This window comes from Castor canadensis, chromosome 12, assembly GCF_047511655.1.
Source record: "Castor canadensis chromosome 12, mCasCan1.hap1v2, whole genome shotgun sequence".
Lineage (NCBI taxonomy): Eukaryota > Metazoa > Chordata > Mammalia > Rodentia > Castoridae > Castor > Castor canadensis.
Window position 1 is genome coordinate 128,410,322 of NC_133397.1, and position 23,755 is coordinate 128,434,076.

Below are 23,755 nucleotides of genomic sequence, written 5' to 3' on the forward strand. Positions count from 1 at the left end.
TTGATCTCTACAGTCCCTTGCCATCTCCCCAAAGCTCCCACCCCTTCTCTGATTGAATGGATCAACCCTTAAGGAAGGAAATTTGAGCCAAAGGGTTGTTTTATTCCCTCCTTAAGAAACATCCATTTTACCCTGCTTTGCACAGAGGGTCCAAATGACAGGTACAGAGTCTACACAGGCCCTGAGTTTGTACTTTGAAAAGTGAGAATTCAATTCACTGTTCCTATCGTAAAAGTCCTGATCTGTCGGGGGAAATGCCTGCGGGCTCTGGGAAAGGCCTTTGCAGCTCTGCAGGGTGACTCCTCAGCTCAGCTCCCATTTGCTCCACAGAAAGGTTCTCTCATCTTTGATGACAGGGCCTGTGCTTCGAGGGCCTCTCATGGCTTTGCTGAGAAACGAGTGCTGACCTCACATGACCTCCAAAAAGATCCAGGGAGCCTCTGCCCACCACGTCCAACCTTTCTCCATTGTAAGCAGGAACTTTGAGAAAAAGAGAGGAGCACTGTTTATTGGGAACCACAGCCCTGCATGGGTTTTGTTGAGGAACTCCTGCTGGGGCTGGCACTGTCCTTCATTTCAACAGAAAACGCGTGCCATCAAGAAACATCATCTAAACCAAGTCAGCCAGCTCAGAAAAGAAAAATCTCATGTTCTCCCACATATGCGATATAGACCCAAAACAAAGGCAGTGATGTTACTGGACACACACGCTAAGGGGAGAGCACTCGGGAGGCATAGGGAAGGGGAAGGAAACCTGAAACTTGAATGTGGCTGATGTGCTCACTGCAGAAGAGTGAATAAAGTAATCTTAACCTGGCAGAGGCCACTATGGGAAGGTGACCGGGAAGTAGTGAAGAGGTCAGGTAGAGATGAATCAGTTTGGGTTGTAATACACTTGTACATGGAAGCAATGCTAGGAGTCTCTCTGTATAGCTATCCTTAGCTCAACTAGCAAAACCACTTTGTCTTTCTTAGTATTGCTTATGTCTTCTCTTCAACAAAATCAAAGAAGAGGGTGGAACAGGTTCTGCCTGGAAGTGGAGGTGTAAGGAGTGGCGGAAGGAGGGGAGAGGCAGCCCAAATGTGTACATACCCATGTAAGTAAATGATAAAATAAAATAAAAAAAATCCCTTTTAACATAACTTAATTTCACAAAGAAGCAGCAGACTCAGAATTTGTTAACCTATGGGACAGAAGCCTCTTGCACACCATTCATGGGGGTTCCCAGGATGGTTATTGGGCAGTCTGCTTGGGTCCCCCCACCCAGGAACCCCTCCATGGCTATACTTGTGTTTGCGAAAATGACCATCACTGCTTTCACTGGGGTAGAGGCAGAAATGAGTCCGTGGCGGGAAGGAAGGCTGACCCAGGATTCGAGGTGCAACTCAGCTGGTGAACCTCCCTTCTCCGCCCCTTCCCTGGCCCCAAAGTGAACAAGGAGAGGAGAGGGAGGACAGGGTGAGTTGTGGAGCTGTGTGAGGAGGAAGTTCTCGCTCTGGAGATTTTTCTTCTTCTGACACATGCCAGCCACAAGCTCCGTCAGACTGAGTAGGCAGGAGCTCGAGGTGCTCCCACCTTCCCTCTGTTGTCCCCGTGCCCAAGGTGGAGAGGTAACTGAAGAAGTGACCATTTGTGACTATTGTTTGTCTTTGCCGTGTGGAGGTGGGAAGAGGGCTTCTCCCCATCACTTGTGTATTGAGTTGCTCCAGGGGCAGGTGTGCAAAGGCACCTGCTGTTGAAAGTCAGTCAGGGATCCCCCAAGTTCAAGGTCACCTTCCAGCCTCCAAAGCCAAGTTCCTCAGGCAGGGCCAAGCCCTTCTTCCCTGGTGAGGAAGCACGTTCCTCTAGTAAGCTATGCAAATGCGTCTTCTTTGTCTAACTGATGTCAGTGGATACTAGAAAGAACTTATTCTGAATTGATCTGGGCTCTGATTGTCAGAATGTCTCTTTCTTTTGGTGGTTTTGCTCGCTTCTGGCCGGATCCCTTTGGAACACATGACTCCTGGTGCACAACCACAGCTGAACTCAAGACTCAGATTCACAGTGGCAAATGTGGCCCTGGGAGCATGGCGCCTCAGGTGTCCTCAGACTCCATGCTTAGGGGCCTCTCCATCCCCACCGAGGCTCAGGTGATAACAACGCAGGCTAATGGTTGCCATGAGCTACTTCCCCACACAACCCTAAAACTCTTACCTGGCGAGTTCTGTGTCTTGCACTTAGTATGCAGAAAATGTAGAATCTCTGGGCTCTTGTGGGTTTTCTGAATGTCAAGTCAGCAAAAGTTGAAACGGTTTTGGAAATCCGTGTTTACAATATGCTAGCAGCCTGCCATCTCACTTCTGATAACAACTTGACTTTGCTTTATTCCGCCAAAGCAGAGCTCCCCAGCCCTCTCCCTGCAGCCCAGGAAGGCTTTCTGGGGGTGCTAGGCCAAAACGGCTCCCAGGAACAGGCTTGCAGATCTTTGGGTCCCCTGTGGACGGTGTCCTCAGCTGACCTGAAGGGTTTTGCAGGGGGTGCCCGGAAAAACCCTGAAGCAGCCTGGTCTGAACCAGACAAAAGTTGGACCAACTCCAGAGAGATAGTTGATGCAGGGTGTCCTGGAGATGGAAGGACATAGGAGAGTCTCCGGGGGCCGTCAAGGGACAGCGGAGGGGGAGCATCCCACCCAGAGCTAGATCTCATCTGTCCAGGACCAGAAGACCCCTGAAAGGGTCTGGCTCTCCTGGGCCGGAAGTAACTCCAACTGGGAAAAGTCTCTCCAGGAAACATTCCACTGGGGCTGATTACTGGGTAAGACAAAGCCAAGCTGAGAATAACAAGACTCTTCATCTGTAATCTGCCCTGCGGGGTACAATGGTGTCTGTGTCTGGTGGGATGGGAGAGTGGGCACACTGTGAACCATTTGCCCCCCAAAGATCCCTACAGTCTGCATTTAATCTGCTCTCCCTACAGACGTATGAGCAAACGTTGACTTTGCAATAAAAAAAAAAAACAAGCACAAAGGAAAGATGAGACAGTTTGTGAGCACATTTTTACTTATCCCACTTCACGCACGCAAGAAGCCGGTCCTCTGCCCTTCCTGGACGTCCCATCGGTCATCAGTAACTTTAGGATCCCTCTCACCTGGCTTACCTGTCTTAAGGGAACAAAGACCTTGGGTGCTGTGCCCTCCAGCTGCTGTCTCCATCGCTCCCCTCCCCTTGCCCTCAGCTCCTTAAAAGTACAGCTACCATGTCTGAGCTCATTCCTCCTCTCTGCTGTCTGGTTTCTGCCTCTTATTGAAACTGTTCTCTCAGTGGTCAGCCATCACATCCCACGGGCAGTTTTCAGTCTTTATCCTCCTTGGCCTTTCTTGAGCCATTCGGTGCTGCTGACTAGTTCCTCCTCCGTGGTGTCCACAGCACCCCTCTTACCAGACCTCCCCCCCACCCCCTGCCATCTCTAGCCTGCCCTGCTCAGCCTCCTTCAATGGCTTCTCTTCCTCCACCAGAGTTTTCAAAGCTATCTTATCGAACTGTAGCATCCATTCAGAGAATGGCACACATTGTAAGTGCACAGGTAACTTCCCACAAACTGAGCACCCCCACAGAGCAGGATCCCGGATGAAAGGACTCCCAGAAACACAGCTTGCACCCTTTCCCGCCACCTCGTGTCCTCCTAGGGCAGATGACTTTGAACATCTCAGGTGAGCTTTGCCTCTCCTTGAATGTCAAGTGGACGTTGCTAAACTTTCGTAGGTGCACTTTGTTCACTCTCATTCTGTAAAGAGTTGACTGAAAGAATATTCCACGGTTTACATCCAGGTTCCGCAATTTAAAGGGGTGTTGTGATGAGCACATGTGAACCTGGTTTTTCAACTCCTAGTTCCTTAGATGTCTATCTGAGATCTCTTCCCTGAACGGTCTGGAGAGGCAGATGGGCACAGATTGTTTAGAAATAAAAGTAGTAAGTGTTTCTTCTCACTAAACAAGTTCATAGAGATACTTAGGTGAGTATTTTTTTTTTATTGTTGTGCTGGATGAGGGTACATGGTGGCATTTTCAGGAGTTCTTCAATATATCAAATGTATCATAGTTGAATTCACCCCTCCACCATTCTCCTTTATCCCTCACCCCATTCCTGGAACAGTTTCAACAGGTCTCATTTTTTCCATTTTCACACATGTGCACATGGTATTTGCACTATGGTCACCTTCCCACACCCTCGCCACACCCCTTCCTACTGGTACCAACCCCCCAGAGAGGACCTGTTCCACCCTCCTGTTCTCCAATTGTGTAAAAGATAAAAAAAAATGACATTTTTCTTGTTGAAGATAGCTACACAGGGAGTTTCCTTGTGACATTTCCATGTATATATGCATTATAACCCGAACTGGTTCATCTCCTCTGTTCTTCTTTCTACCTTAGACCCCTTCTTATGATGGTTTCAACAGGTTTAAAGATTCTACATTCATTTCAAGCAAATACTTTTTCAAATACAATTTTCATAAGCTAAAATTCTGTATCTCCATATTAACTGACAATAACAACCTGAAGTCCAAAATTTTTACAGGCCAGATTAAGTTAGTGCCGGCTGGTTTGCAGGTTTCAATTAGTAAAATATAATTCGTTTCTCAACCAATGAGGCTAACGGTTCCAGATCACCACAGAGCCCTCAAGTTCAAATCAGTTTGCACTCTCATTTCTGCTGCAGTTACTACCAGGGTCCGGACCTGTTTTATGATGCTGTGTAAATGTTCTTACCAGGCAAAGTAGAAAGAGAGAAAAGACCTGTCGTTCTTGCCTCAGTGACTGGCCATCTGGCTTTGAAATCGCTCCAAGCCATGAATAAGAACGCATCAGGTAAGACAGCAGATGGGACGGATTAAGAGACAAACCTGAGCTGTCAGTATTTTAGGAAGTGCACAGTTCCGGGATTACATTTGTATCACATCTCTAAAGAATGTTTATGTTTCGCCATTGCTTTTCTTAATAATCCAGCACTTATTTTTACTTTGGTATAATTACTCTCAGAAAAAAGCAAAGTTAAATCTAATAATATAGTTAGCAATCCATAGAATTATACGTTAATTTTATACTGTCCTGAAGAGGTAGGAAAAAATGCTTTACTCACATCCTGATGAGGTTAATTTTTCTCATAGAAGTGGACCTTACCAGGGGACTTTGAGATTATTTTTCTGGAAACAAATCTGTACCCTATGCCAAATGGTTTAGCCATTTCTCTCTGATGGTCAACTACTTTTAAAAACAAAGGAAATGTGTTTACAGATTCACCTTCAAGCCCTTTACAAATAATCTGGCAACAGTGACTAATAAGTACGCTTTGAAAAGTTGATTCAACAATTGGAAAAAAAACCCACTTATTCATTGGCCCCACTGAAGCATTAAAGATAATTTCCAGTGTTTTGCTGATCAGCGGAAGCGCTTCACTCCCTCCCGCAGCACACCGGCGGTCTGTCCTGTCCTGCTGCACGTCTTCCTGCTTGTACCTCTCAGGGCTTAGCAAGTTTTGAAAAGCTGTTAACCTTTTCTTGATAGCTGCGGGAATTGACGATGCTGAATACTGATGAGGTTTTACTTTCTTTGCTTTAATTTAAGATGAGCTTATTTTTCTGCCTGATATTTAAAAACACAAATTGTACCTGTTTATGGGGTATCATGCTCTGCCTCAATCGTGTACTCATGATGAAACGTTCAAGTCAGATTCAGCATGTCTAGCTCTTCAAGCAGATTTATTTTTGTGGTGGAACTGAGGTTTGAATTCAGGGCTTTGCACTTCCTAAGCGGGCGCTCTACCACTTGAGCAGCTCGCTCCTCCAGTCCATTTTGCTTTGGTTATTTTAGAGATGGAGTCTTGTGAACTATATGCCCAAGCTGGCCTCAAACCTCCATCCTCCCAATCTCAGCCTCTCACGTAGCTAGGATTGCAGGTGTGAGCCACCTGCATTTGGCTTCACTGTTACAATTTCTTGATGGTGACAACATTGAGATCCTTCTACTTTGAAGAGTACAGTATATCCTTGTTATCTACAGTCTCCCCCCTGTGCCCTTGTACCCACTCCTTCTTGCTCCTGTCCAATTGCACCCATCAATTCTCTTCTCAAAACACACATATGACAGCACAGCTCTTCTTAACCCTCTGCAGCAACTCCAGTGAGTTTCCTGCTTCCGTTGATGTGTAGACCTACCGGGGAATTTTTTTTAGACACATTCCAGGAGGCTGCAAATAATTTTTTTACCCTATGTCAGTTGACACCGGTCATATCCTCTCCTTATCGTGACAACTCACATCAGTCAGGAATCTTTGTTTTTTTTTGTTTTGGGTCATGAACTACTTGCCCTGGCCTGGTTTCAAACCTCAGTCCTCCTGATCTCTGCCTCCTGACTAGGCAGGATTACAGGCCTGACCCATCGGCACCCAGCATCAGGAATCCGTAGTTTACAAGTGACAAAAGTTGGACTAATGTAGGCAAAAGGAGGTGATCTTGGAAGAACTGGAATGTCTTATAGCTAAGCCTCCTGAAAAGCAGACACAGAGATGGGTCCCAGAACGGCTGCACAGGGACCCAGCTGGGGTTGGAACGCGTGCTCTCCACCTTGGCCTCTCTGTGTGTCCCTTCTCTGTCCTCTTCTGAAGATCAGATGTCCCTGGTGGTGGGGAACAGAGACTTCTCAGTCTCAGGACCTCTGCCAGCCTGGGGTGCACTCTGGGCACATCACAGAAGGCGCTCCTCTGCGAGGAGGTAGCCTCCCGCGGGCAGTGAGCTGAGCAAAGCAGCACTGCTTTGTGGACGTAACCCTGCACCAGGCTCCAAGGCTCCGTCAGCAAAAGCAAGTGAGATCCCGCCCGCACCCCCACACGTTCACTGACACTCGACACTTCACCGGGGCAGTTTGCACGGAGCGCGCTCCCATCCTCCTCACCAGCACGGTCTCCAGTTTGTCCTGGCTTCTGTGCTGTGATACCCACACTTCCCTCACGCCTAAAATTTAAAAAATACATGTGACGAGGTTCTGGGTGACCAGCTAGCGTCATGTGACCACACATGGTCCCGGGAACAGGGAACTATGGTGCTGACAGTCTACTATAGCTCCTTCCCTTAACATTGGGGTCACTCCCAGAAAGGAACACAACTTCGTACGTACGCCAGGCATCCCCACCTCCGGCAGCTTCTACCCAGTCTTGGATTTTTTTTTTTTCTTTCTATAATTTAGTAAACTGGTGCTTATTTATTTATTCCACTATTATCTCATTAAATATTATTGAATAGTAGGGGAATATTTAATTTATCAACTTAGAGAAAACCTTACTTGTTTTGGGGGTACTGGGGTTTGAACTCAGTACTCTGTGCTTATGAGGCAGGCGCTCTGCCAGGTAAGCCACACTTCCAGCAAGCTTAAGGTTTCAATTTTTCAATGATTTAGCTTTGAATTTGGCAGAAATAAACTCAAATTTTAAAATCAAGGTATTTGCCCCTCTGTCTCATGGTATGAAGTCCCAAACCTCCCTTTACAATCGTGACATAGATTCGTGCCTCACCACCCTGCCTATAGTCACTGTCTTCAAGCAAACAGAAGATGTTCAATGATGTATTTTGGAGACATTCCGTCTTCCTCAGCTTGTTTCAAGTGAACTGATGGCGATCTATTCGTATGGAGGTTCGCCCGCGTCACGTTGTCTCATGCCTTTCAGGATGCTATAACAAAATACCGCCAACTGAGTGTCTTATAACAGTCACGATACATGTCCCACAGTTCTGTAGGCTGGGACGGCAAGGTCAGGATGCTGACAGAGTCCATGTCTGGCCAGGTTAGCATCCTGATCAAATTCTTCCCCAGGCCAAAATTACGTCAATTTTCAAGCTCAAGCCTTTTTTCTAAAATAGAAACTTTTAAAAATTATAAATTAACTCCACTAATGAGTTCTTGCTAGCAGAATGACTAGGATGAGTAATAGAATGTGTCTTCCTTTATAACACTGCATTTTCAGCCTCATGTTAAGCGCATTTGCCTTGACTTCTTTGTGCTTTGAAAGACGAATGTGGGCTGATATGTTGATATGATCCATCACTAAACTTTACCACTGTCAATCCACACACAGCTTGAATCCGTTACTGTCTCTACACTTACACAAATTTCAGTTTCCCTGATCAACTAGTATCAAGGGTGGTAATTATGAAAACGCAATGTCATTATCATCAGTCGTAACCTTGACTACCTAGACATACTGTCATAAAAATTTAATTAAATTAAAACACAGATTTTGTTTTAATGTAATCTTTAAAATTGAAACTTACTAGGGAAAATCGCACCTAAACATAGCTACAAGATTGGAAGAGTTCCTTGACATCCCATTTCAAAGGAGAAATGTCAACCAGAGCCACAGTGAGGTACCATTGCTCTCCTTGGGATGGCTGTCACAACAAAACGAAAGAGCAGATGAGGAGAAACTGGGACGTTTGTAAAATGGTGCATGTGCTATGGGGAAGGGTGATGGTTCTTCAAAATTAAAACCTGGAATTACTGTTTGACCCAGTCATTCCTCTCCTGGTTGTATTCCCCAAAGGATTGGAAGCATGGACTCAAACATTTGCACGCCTGTGTTCATAGCATGTGTCAATTACAAGAGTCAAAAAGTAGACACAACCCAAATGGCCACAGATGGACAAATGGAGAAACAGAACGATGAATGCATACAATGGAATATTATTTGTCCTTTTGGAAACAAATCTGGACATGTGTACCTTGGTTTGAATGTACATGTCCCCTCAAAACTCATATTTTGAAGTCCTAACCCCAAGGTGATGGTATTAAGAAAGTGGAGCCTTTGGCAGGTGATTATGTCATAAGGCTTCATAATGGGATTAGCGCCTTATAAAGGAGCCCCATAAGGGACCTGTGCTTTTTCCATCCTGTGAGCACGCAGCTAGAAGCCACTGTCCGTGAACCAGGAAGTGGGCCCTCACCAGACGTCAAATCTGCCAGTATCTCGGTGGTCCAGGACTTCCCAGCCTCCAGAACAATGAGAAAAAATTCCTGATCTTTATAATATAGCTCCTGTATGGTATTTTGTCGTAGCAAAATCTTAACACACTAAGACACCATGCTACCTCACAGATGAACCTTCAAGAGCATGATTAATGAAATAAGCCAGACATTTGTCAAAGAACAAATGTGTGATTCCACTTACACGAGGTACCGAAAGAGTTAAGTTCATGCAGACAGGAAGAGGAATGATAGAGTGTTGGTGGGAGTGGGGAGGCACATTTAACAGCCACAGAGCTTGAATGAAAATGGAAAACGCTCTGGAGTCGGATGATGATGGTGATGGCTGCACAATTTGTATTTTCTTAACATGACCAAACTGTGCAATTAAAATGGGTAAAATGGTAACTTTTGTGTGTATTTCACAATGGAAAGAGAGGAAATGTCAAAAATCAACAAATATTCAGGCAAGAACACCCCCAGTTAGGGAGAATGGTCCTATTAGAGGACCATCAATGGAATTATAAACAAGTGCTCATAGTTAGAACTTTTCGAACCCCATTAAAAGTGGGCCGCTTAAAATTTATATGATAGAACACAAGTCCCATGGCCTGTATCTGATGTCTTCAACTTTTGCCCTCCTATTGAAACACTGGACCTGGGCAACCCGCTTAATCAATTGTGTTAGTTACTTTCACGTGACTGTGACCAATAGCTGAAAGAACACTTGTGGGACAAAAGATTTATTTTGCTCAGATTTGGAGGGTTCAGCCCATGGCCCCGTGAGCTTGGGCAGAGCATCATGGGAAACAGAACGTGTGGTAGAGAAGCTTTCTCACACCATGGTGGACAGGATGCAGAGAGAGTGAGGAGCGGGACCATGTACTCCCTTCAAAGGCACACCCCGTGTGACCTACTTCCCCAACTAGGACCCACTTCCTAGGGTTTCCAGAACTTCCAAGAATCACCCCACTAGCTGGGGACCAAGCATCCACCACACGAGCCTGCAGGGACTTTTCACACTCAAAGCAGATGGCTTTAAGAACCGATCTTCCACCCGTGCCTCTACACCTATGACTCCAGCTCTGTGTCTCCATCCTAGAGCTTGCTCTGACTTCAAACCCAGGCGCCCAGCTGAATAGCCTGTCCCAGGGGGCATGACACGGACTTCCTTGTCAACACATCAAATGCAAATCCCCCTCCTCCCCACTTGCCCCGGACCATCGACCCTCCTCTCTCCATGACGACCATGCTCTCATTACCTAGCCAGCCAGGGCCCAGCCCCACTCCTTCTGGCTGACCCCTCCCTCCTCTTCACCACCCACTTCCAATCAGTCACCAGCACTGCTGTGTCTCTCCTCCTTGTCACTCCAGTCCTTCCCCTTCTCTCCAGCATGGCTGTCACTGCCATTGTTCAGGTCTCTCTTCCCCCCAGTCTACCTCCACACCGCTGCCAGCCAGAGCAAGCTGACTACTCTTGGCAGCCATTTTGTATTAAAATTCTTTCATCTCTTCCTGAATGATAAAGCGATACTCCTTATCATGCCAGAAGTTCATTGTGATCCTGCACGGAGCTTGCTTTTGTCTGGGGTGCCCTGTACTTGTAGGTCACCCAGAGATCACTTCATCAATGCTTAGTAAATCTCAATTGGATCAGTCACTGTCCTCAGTTTCCCAGTCTGGTCTGTCTTCGCTGCTAGCCTCCTCTTCTAGTATCTTCGCTCCCACCATGCTTTGCTTCTGTGGTTTTCCTGTCTAGAGTGAGTTTGTAACTTGTTTTGTTCAAGAACTCAGTGTCGGCCTGGAGGCATGGCTCAAGTGGTAGAGCGCCTCCTTCCTCTCTACTGAGGACTCAAGACTCTAGAGTATTTTTAAGGAGAAAATTTTTCTGAGACTTGAAGTCAAGACAAAAGTTCTGTGGTGAAGTATCGGGGAGGCTTGTGTTTGGGATGTCCCTGAGAACACTGATTCATCACCTGCTGGTCAACCTGTCTAGCAACCCGCCCCTGAGAAGCTAGAATGGCAATAAGTACCTACCTGCTGTTCTTCCCATGTCCAAGCCCAGGGCAGGCATGGCTACTCAACCATCCTGCTGAGCCTGGAGTGTTCCAGAATGTCATTTGGTTTGGTTTGTGGTACTGGGGTTTGAACTCAGGGCTTCCCACTTGCTAGGCAGGTGAGCCATGTTTCCATCCAGCCCTTTTTACTCTTTTATTTTTACTTTTTTATTTTGGACATAGGGTCTTACTTTTCGCCCAGGCTAGCCTGGCTCAAGAGCCTTCTATTTTAAGCTTCCCGTTGTAGCTAGGGTGACAGGGGTGCTCCATCACAGCTGGCTTTTTGTCCATGAAGATGAGCCAGCCTTGAACTTCGATCCTCCCTATCTCTGCCTCCCAAGTAGTTAGGATTATAGGTGCAAGCCACTGTGCTTGACTCCAGTGTTTCTGAAACACAGCACTGGGCACCAGTACTGGTTGACCAGCTGCCTAGAGTCATTACAGAGCAAGAGAAAAGGCTAAAAAAGAAAGGGGTCACTTCAGCACAGGCAAGTGACTTGATGGGACTTAAAGGGGCTCCTCCAACCCTGGGTGCCAGCGATTGTGAGGCTATAATGGAGATAAATGCCCAGCCTACAGTTATGCGGAGAGTTTTGTCTCAAACTTAAAGGTCAGAGATGCAAAGCAGCCCCTTCAGGGACCCCAGTATCCCCTCTGATGGAGGTGGTTTCCCACTGAATGTCCCAGGTCATCCCCTTCAGGCCCAGCCACTTGGGATCTTAGGGGTGCCTTTCTCTTCCTAAAAGAAGCCAGAGCCATGCCTGCCTCCTCTCCTGACGAAGGCTTACATGTCATTAAGAGGGATTATGTTTGAAGGGGAACGAGACCTTAATCACCAGAAGAAGGACACAGCAGCCTGAGCCAGAGGTGGTCTGGGCTGTGTTTTTGTCCACTGCTGCCCAGGTCTGGGTTCCGGGTGATCACCTGGTGCTGGTGTGGTCACCACCATGGGCTTCGCCAGACAGACACAGCTTTTGCTCTGGAAGAACTGGACCCTGCGAAAAAGGCAAAAGGTAACGGATTCTGTCTGTAGTCTGGAGAGGGAATGTGGGCAAGTGACCTGGCGGGTGGAAAGCAAGGGGCAGGAGTGGGGTACAGTGGGGTAGAAGAGTGGGGGCATCCTGGGCTTTCTGCCATTGGTTCTGAAGCAGTGTTTGGCTGTCTGGCCACTCTGGGCACCTCTCTAACAAGTGTCCTTCACAGGATGACATGCTTCTCTGCCCTTGGCCATGTTAGACCATTTTACCTCCCACCTATGAGTCCACTGCCTGCCCATCCTTGCTTTTGCCCCGGCCAGCCGTCCACACCACGCAACAAGGGAGACTCCTAAGCCCCGATCTGCAGGCCCAAAAAGAAAACATGAAAATGCCAGCTTGGGGAGAGCAATGTCATGGATCCCCTTCTGACATCGTGACATTTCTGAAACTGGGATGCATCTCACACTGAGGTCACAATTTCAACGCACACATTGGCTTCTTTCTTTGGGGGGCAGCCTTGATTCAAGGAGTTCAGTGTGTCATTAATGTCACAGACATTTCCTGAGCCTCCTGAACAGTCAGATGTCAGGCGAGGCTAGAGTTCCAGGGGATCCTCTGGCCAAAAGCACAAGACAGAGATTCCACCCCCAGATGGCTTCTAGGATGGCTGGAAACTTCTGGAGTATGTTTTGAGAACCCCAAGCAATATAAAGTAGCAAAGGCCAAATATCCCAAGAGAAACTCAGGCAAGAGCTCCAGGACACCAGGGAACCCCAAGAGTGTGTGTGCAAATGCCACAGGCCTCTGTCTAATTTATCTGGGAAGGGAAAGGAATGAATATACGACTGTAAAGAACAATGTTGCTGTGGCCTCACGGAGTCCTGCAGTGCCATGACTTAGGGAGTGAAGATGGGGAGAAGGGAGGGGGACGGCTAAGATTAGAAAGATGGAGGGGCAAGCCGCAGGAGACCTGGGGAGGAGGACAGGGAGGGAGACGGGCCACAGGGAAGAAGCAGCCAGCATTTTTTCTGCTCTTGTTCAGGATGGGGTCATTAGATGGGATGGGGTTTTCCTGGGTAGGAACATCTGACGACCAGAGCAAGTGTCTCAAACAGAGTCTGGCAGAGTCTCAAAATGTGGATCGTGTCAGCTAAGCACACAGCTGTCAGCTGAGCAGGGCAAGGAAAACGCTGAGATGTCCTAGAGGTAGAACTGCAGGGCACAGCCACCACCCTCAGGGTGAGAACCAAGGGAAGAAAGTGGGGTTAGTAAGTCCAAAGCAAAGAGCAGAGGTCAGGGGAGCTGGGGTGAGGAGTTAGGAGGAGGCTGGGCTCAGGTGCAGACCTGAGGAGGGAGTCCTGCTGGTGAGTTTGGAGCTGAGACACAATAGCTATTATTAATAACTAGCACTAAAGGGAACCACAGAGTTTGCACTCCAGCCATGCTCACAGATGATCCAAAGGCCTGCGTGTGGCTCAGACAGGACACAGGGAGGATGGAGAAGGAAGCCAAGTTAGAGCCAGCTCACCGTGGGCACACCACTGGCATCAGGCTGTTTTCTCTTGTCCACGCTGCTGTCCTTTCAGTTAGCCTTGAGTTTTCTGTGGCCCCCAGGAACCAAGTGCCAAGAGCAATCAGAGGCTCAGTCCCTCTCAGCAGCTTCCCTTTCTAAGTGAAAATACTGATAAAACAGGAACAAGACTCATCGTTACATTTACGTTTTTCTCCTTTCTTCATTTACGTAACGGTCACCGGCCGTGCCGGGTGCTGAGTGCCCATGAGAGATCAGGGACACATTCTCTGCCCACACCACTTCCACGGAAAAGCAATCTGCCATTGTCCTGTGTCACTTCACGTTACACGCACGCACTCTCAGCCAACACACCCAAGGATGCTAGCTGCTGGCCGGCGAGGATTCCACATCACAGCTTTCAGAGACAGGGCTTGGCTCGGGAGCCTCCCAACCTCTCTCCCCCCTGCCTGACCTTGCTGCGTGTCTTCCTGTTCGGGGACTCTCTCTTTTCCACAACGTGCTCCCCAGTGGATGGAGCCGTTGAGGTTGCCAACCTTGGCTTCAGACATCTCCCAGGCCTTCATTTGATGTCATCCTGATGACCTGAGATCTCAGGTGGCTCCTATATCCTGGGAATTTCCAGGATGTCTGGGTAAGATAGAGGCACTGCCCCCCACCCCCCCACACACACAGCTCCCAATACCTCTGAGGGGACATCTGTGGTTCTTCCAGAAACTTCTTCCTCTAGAAAATGGTGATGGAAGGAAAGCACAGGACACACAGCCCATAGCTCCTGGATTTTTAATGCGTCAGATTTCCGTCATTCCAGACGCTTACTGTTTTGAGCAGAACAAGAGGCAAAGCAGATACCAAGTTTCCCCATTCCAAGATGAAAGTCTTTAGTTCCTGCTCTCCTCCCTCTTCTCTTCATTTATTTTTTTTTTCTTTCTCTGTTAACATTAGTCCAAGCATTACTAAGTGCCTGGCATGGTAGTACATGAATTATGTCATCACAAGAGTTACAGGAGAGAGAGGCTTAGCTTATCCCTGTGAGTATGGATGAGGCCACTGAGGCTTCAGAGGAGCTAGGATGGGTTGGACCTGGGATTCAAACCATATGTGACTCCAGGCCATCACAAAACATGTCACCACGTGTCAAGTCCTAACTAAATGGCTGGTCTTGATGATCACCAACATCGAGTGGCCAGGAGGATAAATGAAAACTAAAACCGGAGTGGGCAGACCAAGATGATGTCCACCCCCACCAGGGAGGACTGGACACTGTTCTGCCCTGTGGAATCCAGGGCCAGAGAGGAGGGTCCCCAACATGATCACTGAGCAGAATCGTGTGTGTGCGTGTGTGACTGTGGAGCAGAAGGAGGCATGGTGGAGGGCTGGGTGGCGAACTCTCCCCTGCCTCTGCCCCGGCCTGCATCAGGGGGTTATAAACATCAGTAGCTGTGTTCTTGCCCTTGACAGTTCACAGTCTAGGCTCCCTCAGTATCCCCAGGTCACAGCTTCGGGTCAGAATGGGATGTTTAGGGGAGGCCTGAAGACTGGTGAGAGTGGAGGACTCATTTCTTGAACCCTAGACCTAGACACTTGGTAGAGGTATAGCCTTTTGTCTTGGGCCCAGTGTCAGGAGAAGAGAACGTGTGGGTCAGAGAGTCCAGGCAGGCACAAGGGCACAAGTTCTGTCTTTGTCCAGGTTTGGGTCCTATCTGGATTCTCGGCCCAGAAGGGAGGATTGTACGGCTCATTTCAAGCCCTGGCTGCCTCCTTCCAAATTGAAAACAGAGGAGGATGGAAGGAAATCTAACTGCTATGCTTTAAAACAACAAGCCCAGCCTGTCCTTGCCAGAGCTCCTCAGGAGGAGGAGAGAAAGAAAGAACAAGGAAATACCAGTTTGCTTAAAAAAAAAAAAAAAAAAAAAAAATCCATGGGCCCCTTCTGAACTTCAACTGGGCTTAATTAAAGTTACAGACATGTTTAAAAAGAAGGGTGGAGGAGGTTCTGGAAACATGTTTTTGATTACGCTGTGGAATTTCTCCCTGGGGGATGCCTGTGCATGGTGTCCAGGACAGGGCGGGGGTGCTAAGCACGACTCTGGGGGCTGCTGCAAGGACCCCCTGGCAGGCCGGGGAGAGAACAGCTGGGGGTCTTTGTGCAGGGAGTGAAGTATTTGGTGCAGCCCCTCCAAAGCTCACACTACAGTTAGAGCAACAACACCGGCCTTGCAAATGTGTTTCAAAGATTACCAACCACACAGAGACCATGGTTCTCAGCCTTGATTGCACATGGGAATTACCTAAGAAGTGTTGCAAACCAGTCTGATGTCCCATGGGGCATGGCCTGAAATGCCCAGGTGATTCCAGCCAGGCGGTCAAACAGACACTGACCTAGGTTAATGAAGGTGATTGTTTGAGGGGCCAGGATTGCAGGCAGAAAATGGCAACCTGAATTCAGATGTGTGAAGAGGGACCCAGGCAAAGCGGTGCCAGTGTTAGGGCCACAGGAGGAAGAAAGGACTCTGATCCTGTCTCCCAGTGATGGAGGACTTAAATCACAGTGCTGTGCCCCCACCAGATGATTCAGAACAAGAATGAGTGTCTAGCATTTCTAGACAACAAGGGGTACTAGTGCAGGTTTGGAAATCTCACCCATGGGACAGGGAGGCAAGACTGGCTGGTCTCTCACTGACCTTCTGCACCAAGTTCTCTTTATAGATGGGGCAGGGCACTGGATATGGCTCATTTCTTGGGAGGCTCTAGCAGCTGCACAGTAGAGAGGGGCCATGAGTGTAAGTGGAGGGCAGGCCTACAAGATTGCAGACAGTGTTAGCTGTATTTCCTTGTGTGCATCTGTCTTTATAACCTGCTGTCACCTATAGTACCCTGTGACCTGGTGACAAGGCCATAAGGCAATAGCATATGACCTGGGTTCATTGGGTGTTACTGTGTGCCCAACCTGCTTTCTGTGTTTGGCAAGGTTAACTCATCTCGATATCAAAACTTCTCTGGGATATGGGGTATGGCACCCTCCCCCCCGCCATGTTACAGGCCAGGCCCCCTGGCATGGGGGAGATTGAGAAGGTTTACCAAGGTCGTGTAACTGAGGCAAGTGGGCTGAGTAAGAACCCCAGAACTTGGCCCCAGAGTGGTGGGCTCTTAACCCTCAGTGTACTCTATAGGACCAAAATGGCAGTCCTGTTTCGTAGGTGAGAAACCATGAGACTCAGAGGTTAGCAAGCCCCAAAGTGGTTGAAACTCAGTCCTTCCACTCCCGAGTCAGCATCAGCACTTAGCATACCAGACCTCTCCCAACAGGCATCACTGCCAACAAGCAGCGATTCCCTTGGTAAAAAGCCAGCGTTGCAGGGATCGTCCCAGGAGGACTCAAAGACAAAGAATCTGGACTGGCATTTCGTTTCCTTGAAGCAACGTCCGGTTTCATCACTTGTACCTGCCACTCACAGAGCTTTCTTGCCGAGCCTGCTCCCCAGCCTTACCCACTGACAGAAGTATCCAGAGTGGAAGGCGAGACACCAGTGTATATACCTTAGGGCTGTGCAGCTCATTTCATCTGCACAGTGGTGATTGACTGAGCCCGTGTCATCTCCAGCTTCCCCGAGCAGTCTTCCTAGAGCAGCCTTGACAAAAGCTCACTCATTCCACCAATATTGAACCTATCGTGAGTCCTGCCTTGTGTGGGGTGCTGGGGACACATGTGGCCCCTGCTCTCAGGAAGCTTGCAGCCCATGAGGGCTCCACTTACTTACAGGAGACAGGAATACAGGCTGCTGGTGTTCCATTGCTGTGTGGTCCAGGGACCAGAATGTTAATAGTGAATGGACTGCAGGGAATAGGCCCAGCCGGGCTCCCTTGAGGATCCAACATTCCAAGCTATCAAGTATGATTGGGCCAGTCCCCTGGGTGGGGACACCAGGTAGGAATTGCCCGATTCTGGGATTTCTCACCTGTAGGAAAAGGTATAGAGAGAGCGCTGAAAACTGAGTGCCTTGAAAGACATCTGCTCTTAGTTCTTACCACACGTGCTTCCTCTACTCACCCTCCCACACGTATTCTGAGCAGAATATTCTGTAAAAAGTTACGACTGCTTAATCTGTAAATATTAAGAGACTGCCTCTCTGTAAATACTTCTGGCCAGAGGCTTAACTTCTTCCTTGGATTTTATGAGTTTCCTCAAGGTCTGTGGAGTGGGGCTTGGGTAGAAGAATATTGTGCTCACCAGTCCACAGTTCCCTCTATAATTCCTCTGGCTGACCCTTGCCCTGGGCACAGTGCCACAAAGCACATTGTCCAAGAACCAACAGCCTCTGTGAGGTCAGGAGTCTGTAAGTTCTAAATAAAGCGAAATTTAAACACCAACATTCTGCCAAATGTCAGTATCAGCTGCCTCTTCTGGGGATAACCTTCTTGTTTTAAATGACAGAAATTGCTGAAGGAAAAAATGTTGACTGTTGACTTTTCCGTGGGTCACAGTCCTTCAGTCCTTGGTTCCTTCATTCATTCAATGACCGCACAGAAGGTCTGTTATGCACTAGCAGGTAAGGTAACAGGGAGTGCAGAAGGAGCACTGGCCCTGGAGGCAGGAGGCAGGATTTTGCTTCCCTTGCTGTCACTGTCGATGTGACACTGTACAGGTCACCTGTCCTCTATGCACAGATTGACAGGTTACCAGGGAATCTTGCCACCTATGGTACCCGTTACCAGGTAGCTTATTAGGCATGCCAGATGGGGGCGCTACGGAGTCGGAACCTGGGTCCATTACTGGGAGCTTGTTAGGAGTCAGAGCCTGCGTCTGCACACACAGAAGCAGCCGCACGGCACGAGACCCATGGCCTCCACCGTCCTGAATGGCAGTCTTGTGCTTTGGGTCTTGTTTTCAGAAACAAAGGCAGAGTGGAACCCAGATGGACACGGAATCTTGTTGATAAATCAGGGCAGAGGTGGCGTTAGGGGGCGTGGGGGCAAAAGCGAGGAGTTCTTTAGATGATCATGTTAGCCGTGGGATGTGTTCTGCCTCAGTAGGTGATTTTGTCACTGTGTGAACTTCAGAGAGCGCACTTACACAAACCCACATGGTCTAGCATACTACACCTGTGCTGTATGGTGAGACGGTGTGTGTGCGTGTGTGTGCAGTGTAACCTACTGCTCCCAGGGCCACCATGAATAAAACCCAAGATTCAATCAAGCAGCAGGAGAGAAAATGATCCGCTCAGGAGACATGACACTCAGGAGGCATGGGAGCTGCTGCTGGTTGAACCGGGCACATTGTTTTACAATAATCACTTTATAAGCAGGAACTCACTCCAAAATGATGGTTGGAAGGACAGCATAGTAAATAATGCACAGGTGACACGCTGTCTGTCAGCTCTTCCAGCACTGTGTGCAGCTCCTAAGTGCAGTATTCTAATTTCATGTCACACACAGGTGAGGAACAGGCTGTACTGCAGTGGCCACTATGGTGGCAGACAGTTTTCAGCTCCACTGTAATCCTAGGGGACTGCCAAGGTATGTGCCATCCGTGGTGACAACTGTTATGCGGTGTGTGACTGCACACCCCAGCCCCATCCTGCTGTCCAGACAGCACGGAGAGAGCAAGTGCGTCTGCTCTGCTCCGCCTCCTGTGAGCTCTTAGGAAACCCGTCTTTCTCTTTTTGCTTTGTTTCTCCAGATTCGCTTTGTGGTGGAACTCGTGTGGCCTTTATCTCTGTTTTTCATCTTGATCTGGCTAAGGAACGCCAACCCACTCTACAGCCAGCATGAATGTGAGCATGGTGGGGAACCCCAGGACCCAGCTGTCCCTTCCCTTCTTGTAGGAAGGTGGGGGAGGCTGAGGTCACATCTGCTCTTGTCACTTCATGGCTCCAATGTGCCAAGCAGATTCATCAGCATTGCACAGATTCTGATGGGAATTGTGTACGTTCTCAGCAAACACTTCCATGTGGTTCTGAAGGAATCCACTGTCATTACTATTATTATTATTATTATATCTAAACTCCCCCCGTTTCAAAGAGAACAGATTATAGATGCATCCCCTAAAATTGACCAAGTCAGGTCTATTTTTCAATAAAATGAGACTGGTGTGGAGAATGTTATACGTGATGCTAGCAGAGTGGACAGACGGACACTCCAATATCACACTTAGTAAAGTGCCATGTCTCGGAGCCCTTGGGTGCCTGGGATGCTCCCCTAAACCTTGTAAGAGCCCCTTGCGGATGTCAGCCCTCTTGGAACGCCAGTGCCTAGTTTCTGGCCACAATGCTGTCCTCTCCCTCCTGTCAGTGACCAGGAGGCCTAGGGCCTTGGGAAAGCCACCATCCCCTGTTGTTCTTGGTCTTTGTTCTCTTGTCCACTAGTGACCAGCTTTCATTTGTCAGTCAGCCTACTGTCCACCACACTCTTGCTTCTTTGCCTCACCCTCCCCCCACCCCACCCCCTTAGCCCCTCACCTTAACCTTTAACCCTGCTGCACGCATGGGGCAGACCTGTGGAAGGAATTCACAGACCTTTCCATTCAATCACCTGTCCTGAGCTGACACCCTTCTGTGCCTCTTACCACAAAATAACTTGTCCCACCTCTGTCCCCCTCCACACTTGTGTCCAGGCTTCTGCAGGGCCATTTATCTGTCCGCTCACCCCACTGGAGCCTAGTCCAGCACCCAGCACAGCGTCTGTCCGCTAATGGAGGACAGACAACAGGTAGAGCAGAGCAGCAGAGGTCATGTGCCCCTTCCTTGGGGGACCTGGGTCTCCTTGGTCTCTATGACTAACACCTTCTTGTCTTCATTTTGAAAGGCCATTTTCCGAACAAGGCGATGCCCTCGGCGGGATTGTTGCCCTGGCTCCAGGGGGTTTTCTGCAACGTGAACAATCCTTGTTTTCAAAGCCCCACCCCGGGAGAATCTCCTGGAATTGTGTCGAACTATAACAACTCCATGTAAGTGCTGAGCCCCCCACGAGAGGGAGGAAGCCGCCACCTTTCTTTCTCCTTCTGAGCTGGAGCAAAGGCACACAGAGTACGTGGCTCTGAAGAGTGCCATTGTGGCCGGCTCAGGGGCAGAGCTGCAACTGTGCTCTGTGACAGGCTATTTATGGCACCGGATCTGGGGGAAAGCTGCAAACTAAAGCCACATGAACACAATGTCTTGGCCCAAATATTTCCAAGCTGCCCCTGAAATCAGATGCATCTCCCGCTGAAATGTGTTCACTCCCCTGTGGGCACCCATCAGCTTGGGTGGGGACACGGTATGACAAAAACTGGGCCTGCTCCACCCACATCCATCTCTGTGCCTTTGAAAGCTCTCTTGGACATCTAAAGCCTAAGAAAAATCAGGGAGCATTGCAAGGATAAGAGAAATCAGGTTTGCAAGGGTAAGTTTACTTCTTGGGAGAAAATGACGAATTCCAAATCCTCTGCAATAATGGCCATCAGTGCCCTTAGACCAAGACACTGGGCTATGGCTCAAGGGCAGTGGTTCTTAGCCTTCAAGGCTGAAGACCATTTCGAGAAGCTGATAGAAATTTATGACCCCTCTCCCAAGAAAAGTAGACCCTCCCCCAGAAAACATTTCACTGTGCATTTGATTACATGTAAAATCTGGTCTAAGGCTGAATTTCAAGTCAGATCACACAGGAGAAAAGCCCATCTTTGGAATTCCCTCCAAGCAAGGGATTGCATAAGGGAGAATAGGTAGGACCATCCTTCACCTGCTGTCCTGACCTTGATCTGCACCTTGTGAAGGTCAGACCTGAAGACCATGACAAGGGCTTACTGGGGAGTGGGCTTTACCGTAACTGTGTAAATACCAGGTTCCATGGAGACCGTGGTATTGGTGACTGGTTTTTTCCATAGAGAGCTCACGTAATTTCCCAGGACAACCTGCACTGAGATTTTTAGAGGAACACTTGGAAGGTCAGCCTAAAACTGTGAGGTGGCATTTCCCCACCAGGGACAAACAATGGGGCCGCTTTTGCCCAACAATGGCAGTGCTGAGTTGTTGCGGTCTATGAGCCTGTGATATTCAACTGCTGATAAATATCATACAGTAAATATGCCTAAATTCAGGAAAACAGAATAGGGACACCGTTCTTCCCAGGAACATTAGGACAGTGACATTTTAGCTGGGTTCTTGTTGGCTGTAAAGCTACCTAGAATCTTTTGTTCACAGTCTACGCTTTTGGCCTGAGACTCCTCGAGGTTCCTGAAAAGACCCGTCTACCCATCCAGAAAGACCCTGTGCGCACATGGCGGTGAAGGCCACAGAAGCTTCAGGGAACTGGGACTGACAATGTGTGTAGATGTCCCTGAGGAAGACGGATGGCTGGGAGTGGGGGACAGAAGCTCCAGACACCAGTAGACTTGACTTGAATGAGGAAATCTGCGTTTGCATTTCATACACACACATTCTCAGTGAAATATTGGCTTATCTGAGGTGTTTTGCTTGCAAAGCACAGAAACCCATTTGAACAAGCTTGGGCCTCTAGAGGAAACAGATTATTTGGATACATGGCTAAGGCTCTCGCAGAACCAAGGACAGCAAGGCAGACCTCAGGAGGGCAGGGACAGAGCTGGAGAGCCACCAGGCGCTGACCCCTTGCTCTTCCTATCAGAGCCTGCAAGGTCCAGGCTGTGTACCTCTCTGTGAATCCACAATATTCACCTCTCTCCCCTGCCCCTCCCTCAAGGCCCAAGCTGGGCTGGTCATCCAGTTCACAGGACCTCAGCATAGGCAATCAGAAGAGCATCCCTGAATCCTGTGCAAATTCCTGGGAACACATTTGATTGACCCAGCTTCCTTCTCCCTCACCAATCAGCTTGGCCGAGGAGTGTGCATCGTGTATTCACTCATGCATGTGTGCATATGTGTGCACAGGGGAGACCTGGTGGATGAAGTGTGGATGTCAGAGCCTGCCCTATGCCTGGGTGGAGGCGCAGGTCTCCAGGAAGTGGATAAAGGCTGGGAAGAGCCTCTGATAATATCATAGCATTTAAAGTTTCTCAGGACAACAAAAAAGAGCATGGAGTTGACAAGTGGTCCTACCCTCCCAAACTAGAATATGAACTCACCACCCCTGTCTGTTATCCTGCATGTGCAAAGAAGAAAATGCTCTCTTTCCCCCTTTGTAGTGGCAGTGCTATAAAACCCACACTGTAGTTTTGAAGTGAAGCATCATTTTGAAAATGACAGCTATTTCTTTATCCATGAGACTTTGTCCTTCTTGCAGCTTGGCAAGAGTGTACCGAGATTTTCAAGAGCTTTTCATGGACACACCAGAGAGCCGGCACCTTGTCCAGGTCTGGACAGAGCTCCGCACCTTGTCCCAGCTCATGAATGCCCTGCAGACTCATCCCGAGAGATTTGCAGGTAAGCTGGCTTCTGCATTCTCACTCATCAGAGACTGGAGCAGTAGGAAAGACACTTGAGTGGGAAGACACTTGAGGGGGCAGGGAAGGCTGGGCTGCAAAGGTGACAAGAGGGTCACCTTGGTGAAGAGCTTCTACCTCCACACCAGCCTGGCAGGAGGCCGGGAAGGGTCTCACCCTAGCATAAGTCTAGGGATAGAAAGAAGAACACTAAGACAGGTGGTGCTCTGGGAAGTGGGAGGCTGGATCAAGGGCTGAGAGCAGGGAAAAAACAGCAACGTAAAAGTGTGCCACAGTGCACACTGAGCCCTAGGAAGACAGCCGACAGGGACATGTTGAAGCCATGCTAAGTGTCAGGGAGGGCAGTGCACGTGTCGATCGTGACATAAAACTGAGCAATCATAACCCAGGCATGGTGACGAACACCTGCAGTCCCAGCACCCGGGAGGCCACAAGTTCAAGACCAGCCTGGGATACATAGGGAGACCTTGTCTCAAAACAAAAAAAAAGGTACAATTTCTTCCAGTAACATTTAGCACACAGGCTGAAGCAGGGCAGGTAATTTGTTACATCACCCCCATCCTCTCTCCCCCTCAACTCCATCCCTACCCCACTCAAAGCAATTGCAAGAGGTTTCTTTGTTCTATTTCATATAAGTATATGAAGTCCATCAACCATATACCCTCATATTCATCTCCTTTATTCATCTTCCTCTCTCCTCTGGTACCTCCCTCCCCCACACTGTACCTATTTTACAGTCCTGTCTTTCATTATTAATATTTAAGTTGATGTTCAAAGGGGTTTCTCAGTGTACCCCTGCTGTGGGTGT

General features: G+C 48.6%; 1 protein-coding gene and 1 long non-coding RNA gene across 4 annotated transcripts in view; one reads left to right on the top strand and one right to left on the bottom strand.

The window, feature by feature from the left end:
* Positions 1-3,993: 3,993 nt before the first annotated feature.
* On the bottom strand, positions 3,994-14,703 carry LOC141414970 (uncharacterized). Of its 3 annotated transcripts, XR_012440002.1 has the most exons (5): positions 14,239-14,585; positions 14,008-14,164; positions 13,551-13,703; positions 11,873-12,040; positions 3,994-7,700 (listed from the first exon to the last, which is right to left on the bottom strand). It is a non-coding gene; the product is annotated as an uncharacterized lncRNA (long non-coding RNA). The 3 variants fall into 3 exon arrangements; XR_012440001.1 differs by having other exon boundaries at positions 8,900-12,040; positions 13,551-14,164; positions 14,239-14,703; XR_012440000.1 differs by having other exon boundaries at positions 13,551-14,164; positions 14,239-14,606.
* Positions 11,924-23,755, top strand: part of Abca4 (ATP binding cassette subfamily A member 4) — a 125,470-nt gene continuing 113,638 nt past the window's right edge. The window contains exons 1-4 of the mRNA XM_020163928.2: positions 11,924-12,058; positions 19,234-19,327; positions 20,358-20,499; positions 22,788-22,927. Coding sequence (XP_020019517.1) covers positions 11,993-12,058; positions 19,234-19,327; positions 20,358-20,499; positions 22,788-22,927 — 442 coding nt within the window. The 5' untranslated portion in view covers positions 11,924-11,992. The remainder of the gene's footprint in view (positions 12,059-19,233; positions 19,328-20,357; positions 20,500-22,787; positions 22,928-23,755) is intronic.